This window comes from Tympanuchus pallidicinctus, unplaced genomic scaffold (assembly GCF_026119805.1).
Source record: "Tympanuchus pallidicinctus isolate F22 unplaced genomic scaffold, pur_lepc_1.0 scaffold1, whole genome shotgun sequence".
NCBI lineage: Eukaryota > Metazoa > Chordata > Aves > Galliformes > Phasianidae > Tympanuchus > Tympanuchus pallidicinctus.
Window position 1 is genome coordinate 29,096,570 of NW_026294618.1, and position 11,336 is coordinate 29,107,905.

General features: G+C 37.9%; 1 protein-coding gene across 5 annotated transcripts in view; it reads left to right on the forward strand.

Annotated features, from left to right (window-relative positions):
* Window positions 1-11,072, forward strand: part of KCNQ5 (potassium voltage-gated channel subfamily Q member 5) — a 260,022-nt gene extending 248,950 nt beyond the window's left edge. For all 5 annotated transcript variants that reach the window (XM_052679000.1, XM_052678967.1, XM_052678977.1 and 2 more), the window contains 3 exons: window positions 4,067-4,198; window positions 4,911-5,037; window positions 5,438-11,072. In XM_052679000.1, coding sequence (XP_052534960.1) covers window positions 4,067-4,198; window positions 4,911-5,037; window positions 5,438-6,379 — 1,201 coding nt within the window. In that variant the 3' untranslated portion in view covers window positions 6,380-11,072. The remainder of the gene's footprint in view (window positions 1-4,066; window positions 4,199-4,910; window positions 5,038-5,437) is intronic.
* The last annotated feature ends 264 nt before the right edge of the window (window positions 11,073-11,336 follow it).

Genomic DNA, 11,336 nt, shown 5'->3' on the forward strand with positions numbered 1-11,336 from the left:
TGGAAACTTTGTCCCTCATTTTGAAGTTTGTTTTTAGCATCGGCTTTGAATTGCAAAGGAACAGGGGAGGGTGGAAGTTTTCCTTTCATGCTAGTATACAGGAGCAGATGAGGACAGAAGGTACTTGAATAGCTTCAATCAATAGGATACAAAAGATCTCAACAGCACACAGTAGAGTCCATTCAGCTACATCATCTTCAGAAAACAGGACTCCCAGGTGGTCCTACTGAAGACCCATTGCACAGAGCTGCCCATAACCCTTCAAGCTGCCCACCTCCTTTCAAAGCTCCCCAGCTGAGCCTTCCCCAGTGCAGATTTTGTGCCACTCCTTCCATCCCCTTTACTCCAAACTCTCCGTTTGCCTCCAACCTAAGGCAGTAGGAAAAGTAAGGAAAAACTGCTCTGTGCATTTGTAAACATTTTTGAGATGAGCAGTGCATTTCAGATGAGATCTAACTTCAGGCCAGCAAGAGTCCTGCTCCCTGCAGATGCAAGCTGGCCTCCAAGAGCAGTGCACAAAAGCAATTCTTGCTAGCTAGCTTCTTTGTCAGCAGGTTTTGTTGCACTAATCAACTGGCTGTAGCCTTGCTGTGAGCAAAAAGCTGTTCATATCCTGCTATCAGAGCTGTTGGAGACTCAGCTCTCACTGTTAGTTCACATTTAGTTCACAAGTATAGAAGACAGACCAAGACTAATTTGTTTCCATATATGGTAAAATCTCTGATCATTTTTCATAGCATAAGGCTCTAAGATTTGTAATACAGAACAACAGAAATGCTGAAATTATTGTATTATTTATGAAACACAAAATTAGAAAGAATAAATAAATATGCAGTAGGGAATAACTGCAAGGGCAGGAAGAGGAACTTGTTGACCTAAGAGGTCTTTTCTCTCTTTAACTCTAGTGATTGCACAGATGTATTTTCATTTGTTGTTAATAGGAAATAATAATAAATTTAGCTAAATATAACGAAACATGAGAATTCCTGAGCTGATAAGCTGTGCAGCTGAATAGTCATACATATTTAATAGTAGAAGAAGGAAAATATGATTTTCTATTTATCTTGAGTCTTGGAAATGTTTCTGCTACCTCTACAAAAAGTCATTGTGTTGTTTCAGAATCCTCTGCTTCTTTTCCAATCCCAATGCCTTGTGTATTTTCTGCACAATGTGTTTCAGCATTTCAGCAAGGGTCTTTGATGAGTCTTTGGGTACTACAGCATTGAGCTTGGGAGAAAGCAATGTCTTTTGCTTTTAGGCAATGGGTTTGTAGTTAAGGCTCCAAAGAGGAGATGGTATAGACCCAGATGCCCTACACATAGTGAATCTAACTCATCACCACCTATGTCTATTTTATCTTCCCTGTATTGGATCCAGATATCTTCTGCATGTTGCAGTTTAGAGTTATCTAGCAAGCTAAGGATGGAGGAATTGACACAGCTATATCTGTGTGTATCTGTTTTCCTGATATAGAGAGTAAGCAAACAAACTGTGGGTATTTCATGGGCAGAATGACCTACCCAAATTTAATATTTATGGCAGGACTTGTATATGAGTTTGCCTGCAATCCCAGTGCAATGATGCTCCATTTCCTCCTGAGATGGTGGCAAGACTGACAGGATATAGGCTCAAAAAACAGCATGCATATGACAGGGCTGCAGGGATGGTTAGAGATGTTATGACTTGGTGCCAGTCTCAGTGCATTAATGGTAAGCATAATACCTTTCAGTGATGTAAGGCATGACGTGAAAAGAAAATCAGATGCAACAAATGCAAGTAATGTATGCAACTTACAAATTCAGGAAACACTGTAATTCTCTATCAGTACCGATCATGAAGGTCAGGCAAAAATTGCTATTCTAACAATTAACAGGACATGTTGGTCTAATTCAACAGAGAAAAATGTTTTTTTTTCTGCTCTCTGGATGCATCATTGAAAAAGGCTACAATTTATGGCTAATTCTCACCAGAAAAACAGTGGTGCTGATGACTGTGACAGGTTTATAGAACAGCATGTCTTCTGTCACATTATATTTGAGTTATAAAAACAACACATTCCAGCATGGCATACAGTGATTTAAAAATAGAAACAATGTTTTAAAAAACGGTGAGACGTGCACAGTTTTGTTCCTCTGGGTTAATTCTTACTTTAAGTTACTGCTGCTATGTCCGCGCTAACAGGGATTGCCAGTGGCAACTCGATTCTTTTCTGACGAGTCTTTTTTGCCCCCGTGTGGTGTAGCTGGAAAAGACACACCATGCTATCTATGTTCTGATTGCTTTCTCTGTCCCTACTGTTGGTAGCCTAGAGAATATGAGCAATTTTTGCTCATATTCCCTTTTATTTGTACAGGTGTGTTGCCCACCTTCACTTTTAACACAGAGTAGGCCCCTTTTTTTTTTTTTCCAGAAGCACAAATGAAGGAAGCTCAAAAGCTTTTTATTCTCAATTCAACTGCTATTTTTGAATACGCTCTGTATAGTTGTAATAATTTTTCCAAATGGGTGTTCAAAGCTATCAAGCTCAATTAGATAGTTATTTCTAGATACTGAAAGACATTTGAGCTTTGTAAGTTGAGAGTAAATAACTATGGAGAATCAACTAAATTTAATAACCACGGAGCAGTTGCTAGGCTCCATTGCTGAAAGAGTTCGTGTTTCATGTTCGTAATTAACTCACAGGCTTTTAAAGTGCCAGCTTTTTATAAGCTTTTTTCTTTTTTTTTTTTTTTTTTTTTTTTCAGTTTATGTAAAATTGTATGTATTTGAAGTAAAAAGAAGTAAGCAATGAGGGTCTGTTCCAAACCCTGCGGAAGTTAATTTAGATGGCATCATATGAGCTAATACCTCAACCAGAAGCAGCATAGTTACAACTTACCATGCTGCTTTTGGGGCTGTATTTGATTTCTGAACATTACAATAGGAAGGAAGTTGCTATAAACCTGCAAAGTGGTGATGAAGGGTTTTCTGCACATTGATTAAGATTCTATAGTTGTTAATAAAAAATAGTTGTCTGCCTCTTTCCTTTTGAAATCACACAGTTCTGGTATATTACATTTTCTTTACTTATTCCATTAATTCACCAATTTGCTTTTCTAAGAGGTCTGTTATTTTTCACTTTTATCAAGAGCATGAGGTAAAAAGTGGTGACCATCTAAACTGAGAGAATAATAACAAAAGAACAATATTTTCTTGTATGTCAACTACATCATTTATTCTTCATAACCTGAGTAAAGAACCAGATTGCAGGAGATTGTGCTGCCAGATTGTTACGAACAGAGCGCCCTGCCATCATCTGACAGCTAAAAGGAAAAAAAAAAAAATCCACATCCCACCTTCAGAGACTTCCAGATGACAAAAGGCACCAAAATCTATTAGTCTGGAAAAAAGGAAAGTGCATCATCATCTGATATATTTAAAACTTTGTGGAGATCAGTCCTGAAATGTCAAGGTGATGGACTACTCTTAACAGGCCTTTTCCATTTTAATTTCTGAAATCAGAATCATATTTCAAGTTAGTGGCAAGCAATCTCATTTTAACTGGCAGTTACCAGAATGGGAAATAACAACCTGAGTGCTGTCAGAAAAGGCTGATATTATTTGGAAGCACATTTGTGCATAATACTGAAATGAGTGGAGGATCACTGTAAACCAATAATCTGACTCCATGCATCATAATGTCTGTCCCAACCATGCAAAGTAGGGTTTTCCTGACATTCCACTCAAACACTACTACAGGATGGTGTTTGGTTTTTTTATTGATTTTTATTGTCCTCTTACAGTTACTAAATGCATATCATAATAAACACTGTCATCTGCTCACTGTCAGTCGCTTTCCAAATTTGTCATTTCTATTCTTTCAAATTTGTGATACAACAATCAAGCTTTTCATTCCATAAAGAGCTACTTGGTGGACATCCCATTTCTACAAAAGCATCACAGAAAACTGTAAAGCTGTACTGAGAATATCTTAAAAGAAATTATCTGACAATATTTTGACAGTAGAAAATATTGCATTGCTTTGTAACCACTTTGAAAATTAATCTGTGAAATGCTTCTTCCCCAGAATTATGAAATTTCATGTTGCAAAGAGAAAGTTTAAGGAAACACTTCGTCCATATGATGTCAAAGATGTCATTGAACAGTATTCAGCGGGTCATCTAGACATGTTGTGCAGGATCAAGAGTCTTCAGTCACGGTAGGAAAACAGCAATTTCTGCTCTGAATAGGCATCTTGTTGTAACATTTGCTGTATAATGAATATTGATAACATTTAACATTTCTGTGTCATATTTGGGTACAGATTGCCCATCCATGCTACAGCCCAGCTGTGTTCAGAACACAGCCGAGACATAAACTAAATTGTGTGTGAAAACACACGAAAGTGCATGTATCTAATTTTCCGCCAGAAAATGAAAACCTGAATGATAGAAAAGGTTATCCTTTATCTGAAAAGTTCTTTCATAAATGAGGAACATATGCTGTCAGAAGGATTAAGTTAACATTGCTAACTTCCCTTTTCCCCAGACATTCTCTTTTCACACTAAAGAAATTGTGGAGTACATCTAAAGCGTAGGATCAGAGAAATCATGTTCTCAGTTCCCAGCAGTAATAAAATGACTGTTGCACTGTGTGTACCCCAGCAATTCCAGCTCCAGTTCTCTCAGTTGGTGGCTAATTTCTAACTCCCAGTTAGTGCCGACATAAAAGAAAAGCTATCTGCAAGATTATGTCAAAATGTTCCAAAATCTCTCATTTTTTCCATTATTTTCTAATGTAATTGAGTTTAGTTTCTTTCTCAGGTGCTCTTCTGAAGCGCTGTCATTTTAATACTCGGTGTCTGGATAGAGCAAACACTTCTACACTGCACCATTTTCAGGAATCACAGCAGCTTTTAATTTCTCTTACAGTGTTGACCAAATTCTTGGGAAAGGACAAATCACTGCAGATAAAAGAAGTAGAGAAAAGAATACAGCAGAGAATGAGACAACTGATGACCTCAGCATGTTAGGGCGTGTAGTCAAGGTGGAGAAACAGGTAGAGTGATTGCCTGTGCCTGTGGTTTTGTCTTATTCTGTTGCTCTTGACTTTTGTGTATTTTATTACCAGTTTCAAATGCAAACTAGCTTTCTCTGATATCTGCTTCCTATATACAATGACATAAAAAATATATGAATCACATTACTTCAACTGTGTTCCATGTACAGAAAAATAAGATTGAAAAAATTGCAAGTTAATGATTTTTCCCCTTTTTATCAGCTTGCTTATGAAAAACTTGTAGCTAGAAGGCTTTTGACATTATTTTTCATGAGTCAATAGCTTGTATCAAGCTCCTAACATTTTTCTCTTCAGCAGTTTCATTTTCCTTCTGCTTGGGTTCCAAACATTTCAAAATGATATTCTGCATTAATCTTAAGCTTTTCCTCTTCTCCTGTAGGTACAATCCATTGAGTCAAAACTGGACTGCCTGTTAGATATTTATCAACAAGTCTTGCGAAAAGGATCCGCATCAGCGCTCACTTTGGCTTCACTTCAAATGCCACCTTTTGAATGTGAGCAGACTTCTGATTATCAAAGTCCATCCGATAGCAAAGATTTGTCTAGCTCTGCACAAATCAGTGGATGTGTATCCAGATCAGCTAGTGCCAATCTGCCTCGTGGCCTACAGCTAATACTGACACCAAATGAATTTAGCACTCAGGCTTACTATGCTATTAGTCCTGCTATGCATAGTCAAGCAACGCAAGTGCCAAATGATGGACATGCAACAGTTAACAACACATCAAACCAAATAAACCAGGCAACTAAGCCAGCAACTCCAACAACACTGCAAATACCACCTTTCTCATCAGTGAAGCATATCAGTAGGCCTGAGCCCGTTCACATTATTCCTGTAACCACACAGGAAAATATTTCTGATGTCACCGCTTGCCTTGTTGCATCAAAGGATAACGGACAAGTCGCTCAGCCCAGCACAACCAAGGATCTCACGTGGAGAAAAGGACTGGATACAGAAGGGGAACCTTTGCTCTCAGTTAAACCTGTGGTGCAAATGGATTTAGGAAAATCTTTATCTATACAAAACCTTATACAATCAACAGAAGAACTGAATGTACAGATTACTGGCAGTGACTCCAGTGGTTCAAGAGGTAGCCAAGACGTATACTCCAAATGGAGGGAGTCAAAATTATTTATAACTGATGAAGAGTTGGAGACAGAGGCAGGAACAGAGACTACTGAAGCCATCTCTCGCCCACTAGTGGAAACAACTCTCTCCACTGACTCTCTAAGGACTGGAATATCAAGATCATCTCAAAGCATTTGCAAGCCAGGGGACGGTACAGAAGCACTCAGTCTACTCCATGTCAAACTTAAATAACAGCTTGTAGGCTTTCTTCATTGGCTGAGTCATTCCTCTAGTCATACATATCATAGCATGAACTATTTTGAAAGCCTTTTTAATGAGATAAAATCACAAAAACAGGATGAATCTGAAAAGCAGTTGAATGAGCCCATATCTTCTAGTTGCATGAAAATGCATGTTCAAGTGATGGCTAAAATTCAGATTTATACCTACAGTATGGCAGCCTTTCATGTAGTACAGTAGGTTTAAATAATGAATTGCCTACAAAGCTAATGCTGCAGGATGTATCAAAAAGCAAAAATTTGAGCATTTAGACCTAGTGCCGTTTCCACAGGGCGAAAGTAAAAATTGTAAGATTTAAAGCACTTTGCTTCTGAACTAATTAAATATATATATATATGTCCTGATTTAGATGATAGTTTATGTTTACAACAAAGAATTATCTACAGCTGCTAGCAAGGTACCAAGGAAATCAGATATACGGGATTAGAAATGGCTGCCAGTTGCAAGATACACACGTTAGCTCATCAGTAATTAATTATTTTTAACTCTGAAAAGCAGTATGTTAATGTATCCATCTGATTTTTGATGATTTAGTGTTGTGGCAGAGTACCCGACACACCGCTACTATCACATTGTTCTTTACAATGAGAATGTTTTATTGTTACGAAAGCTTTGTATTCTAAGCATCAGGGCTGGCCTCAGAAATGGATAATTTGGGTGACTGCACTAAGAACGCAAGGGAATCTCTCCTTTTTCCAGACTCACTGAGGAACTGTCTTGTGCATCTGAAACATTTTGGCAGCAGAATGTGAGGCAAAGATGCAGGCACTGCTCTCGTTGAAGAAGCAGTATTTCATTCATTTGAAAATCTGACAGTCTTCATTGCGGTCACAACCTGATGCCATGACAGTAGTTTGTGAGGTTGGGGAGTGAGGGAAAAAGAGGAACTGAAATGCAGAGTGAAAGTAAAGATGACAACACAGGGAAGAGGGAAAGACAACAAAATCGATGAAGAAAAAGGAATAAAGATAGAGATGGGCAGGAAGGGAAATTATCCGAGAAAATAAAAGAAGGAAAGTAAAGAGAGAAAAATATATATTTTTTTAATTCCAGCCTTTTAGACACAGATAGTGAGTGCTATTTCAAAAGAAGCCATTGGAGGTAACCAGAAATGGAAATGGAAGTAGGAAAAGAACATTCACTGAAAAAATTGAAGGCAGTTGTTTTGTTTGGGTTTTTGTTGTTGTTGTTGTTGTTGTTTTTTAATTTTTGTGTGTGATTTTTGTTTGGTTTTGCTCTTTTTTTCTTTTTTTTTTTTTTTTTTAATAAAATAAAATGTGAGGAGGAGAGAATTTGATCTGGCTTTTATAGCTTGGTCCCAACCGCAGTCATTTCTTACAAGGTTTCCAGTAGAGGACCTTCAGACTCTTTCCTCCTAAAACCTGAGGCTTAAAATTCAAAAATTCAAAGTCGACATCAGACTGAGCATTCCTGCTTGATACATCCTCTTTTTTCTTATCCTACCTGCACTTTGCTTCTGCTGAGATGCAGGAGCAGTGTTAGTGCCTATCTGCACATCCCCAGCAAGGCTTCACCACTGGAAGAACCCACGCAGAGCCTAACCAGGCTTTCATTTTTCCCAGCTGAACAAGGTTTCTGTGTGTTGCCTCCCCCCAAATTCATACCCTACCTGCACCACAACCTTGTAGACAACCTGACTTGGGCTCAGCTTCCTTCTAGCAGCAGGAACAGTGAATGTATGGGGGTGCCAGTGCCAGCTCACTCAGGGCAGTGTTTTCTCAAGGCCCAGACCTGCTGGGAACTTACTACGTACATCAAAAATGTCACTCCAGTCTTAATCATGGCTAAATGCTGTAGATTGTATTGTGAAGGACTTGATCTGTTTACTATGAAACCATTGTAATTTCTGCTTCCACATTTCCTTTACAAAAGTATTCCTGGATATTACATGATAACCTTATTATGTGAAAGTACATGCAAACTGTAGAGTGTATATATTGTGTCATTATGTGGGGTCCATGGATGGTACACTGTGCTCCACGGCTCACACCAGAGCAAACTTCAGCTGTTAAATCCTGAAAGACGCCTTGAAGCACAATTTCCTCACCACTGATTTGCCATATAATTTACCACATTCAGCCTTTCCTGTTTTCTTTAATGTGCAGTCTGGTTATACAAAGACCTTCTTACAACAGTAATTTTGCGAGGATAAATAGATTTTTTCCACATTTGCATTCATTTAACTTATTTGAATGTCTGCAGTTCATCCAGGCATATTTGAAAGTTTAAAGTACAATTCAAAATTTTAAAACTTACAAGTTTTTAGGCTTTTTTTCTTTTTTTTCTGAGTGGTTCATGGTGCCTTTCTTGCCTTTTATATGAAGCTTCCTGCCAGCCTAAGCATACACCCACCCTTAGGTTCAGCTCAGGAGCACGACATGAGGCACATGACAACATGTATCAGTAACAAAACTCTCTTCCCCTCCTTGATGGGATAGAAAACTGAAGGCACCATGAATTGGCCTGCAATCTTCCACCTTTGCCTGCATGAGCCGATCACTGCCTCCCACTGAGCCAGGAAGGAGGCAGTGGGAGGACTTAGCTTTGGCTCTGACTGTACACATCCAGTACCAGAAGCAGGGCCTTGGGTTTTGCTGATAATTTATCTCACAGAAACTTGGTATTTTTGCCTTAAATGACATGCTTGAGTCCTTCTAATTTTAAGTTAATTTATTTAATACAATGTTGTGCACAAAAGAATGAATTCTATAAATTATGTATGAAAATGTTAATGTCTTTACAAAGTAATAATAAATCTAGAATATCGTATCTTTTCAAATCATGGTTTAAAAACCTGATTTTTTTTTTTCTTTTATGCTCACCATTATTATTTTTGTAGCTGCAAGTCTTATCATATAGGATTTTTTTTTAACATAATATTGATAGAAAATAGAAAGAGTAGTGACTATATGAAATTATGGAGAGGAAGAATTGTTTGTTTGGATTTTTATAAGCCTTTCTCATATTTTATCATCGGGAATTTCCTGTTTCTGCACTCTCTCTTTAAATGACAGTGTCATGACTGACAGTCATTCATTGATTTCACAAAAGAGTGACCTGTCTGGCTTTTCAAGTCTTGTCTTGAGCTGCTTATTAAATTCAAGCTCATGATAGCTAATAAGAATTTCTTATGATTAGGGACAGAGGACAAAATTTCTTCTGACTTGCAATCCATTAGAGGGTTGCTGAAGAGAGAATTTGAACCTAGTAAAAGCTTCAGGAATTAAGCTTTATCCAAATAACTGTTTTCTGATCAGTATGTTTCTTGTATTCGATTGAAGAGAGAACCAAAAAGAATAGTTTTGATGATTATTATTTCTTTTAGAATTTGTATTTGTTCCTGGCTTACATGATCTATACTTTTTATTTAAATATGAATATAGTGTTTTAGCCTAGGATTCAAGATTGCAAAGATCATACACTTTTATTCACAGTGCCCACGGTTGTTACATATTTTCAAGTTAATACTATCTAGAGTGACTGCTCTCATTACAGCATGGTGATGAGCAATTCACCTGCTCTTCTGCAGTAAGTCAAATCATACTGAATTGCTGATGTAGTAGAACATCTGAAGTAGAGTAGTATTTCTGGATTGAGACCTGCAATCCTTATTCAAGCAAAAATTCTACAGAATTCAGTAAGAATTTTTCTTGAATCGAGAGCTCAGATTCAAATACTTACCTTGTTGGGCATCTGTTTAAAGTGAAGATGGTAATATTCCAATTATTTCCTGAGGAAAGTAATACTTAGCTGAATATACCCATGTCACATTGACTATATAAGAGATAACGCACAAAGTACCGATGTAAAAAGGGAAGAAGGAACATTTTAAAAAAGCACATAGGAAAGGAAAATAATCATAAAAGAGGAGTACGGGGGAAAAGAAATATAACAGCAAAGGAATTAAAAAAAAAAAAAAAAAAAAAAAAATTAAAGACCTGAGGCTAAATTCATCCTTGGATGGCTTCACTTGACTTCAATGAATTCTCTACCCAGCTGGGTGAAGTTCAGCCTTTGCTGAGATAACCAGGCTCAGTTCCGCTGACCTTCAAGGAACTGAACCCACCTATACCAGGAATGAACTTGCCTCTCTGGGCCAACTTTTGTCCTGACTCACATGTCATGCAATCCTTTTGGATTATCTACCGAATCATTAGGTTTGAATGAGATACAGGTCAGAAAAGAATTTGCCCCAGATACTTCTGCTTCAGTTTTTTGTTTTTTTTTTTCAAGTGTGTTAATCAACTTAATTCAAATGGATTACAACATCACACAAAGTGCTGTCACTGTCTAAAAACTGGTTTTTGAAATAAGAATTGTGCCCCTCAGGGTCAGTGGAAGCATGTAATATTTTCCTGTTTGTTTATCTGGACGCAGATGTGGCTGTACCCTGAGCTATGCACAGGACAATTCCAGACATACCCAACATCACCTGCTATTGGAAGCATTTTTTACTTCTTTGCAAGATAAAATGCCAGTTTGGCAACAGGGTAAGGGCATATGAAAGCTGTTACCACTGACCCTGCAGGGGCATCAGCCAGTACATTACAATGTTAACTGTAACTTCTTGACAAAGTTGAATCCATATTGTTGTTAATAAAAATCATTTGGAAAGTACCACTCATGCTTCGTCTGCGAGTGCTTTTTGTGGTTGTTCTTTACATTAAAAAACTACATCTTTTTCTGGCAAAATACCACAAAGGAAGTTTGCTGATGTAAAATATGGACATAACAGCCTGATACACCCAGATTCTGGTACCCATTTACAGCAGAACTTACTGAAGTTTTGGAGGCAGCAGCTCAGGATTAGCTGGGCTGTGAAGCAGGCAGTGTGTGAGGAGCCCGCAGCAGCTGCCCTGCCTGCTGCACGAGGCCATTGGGGATGCAC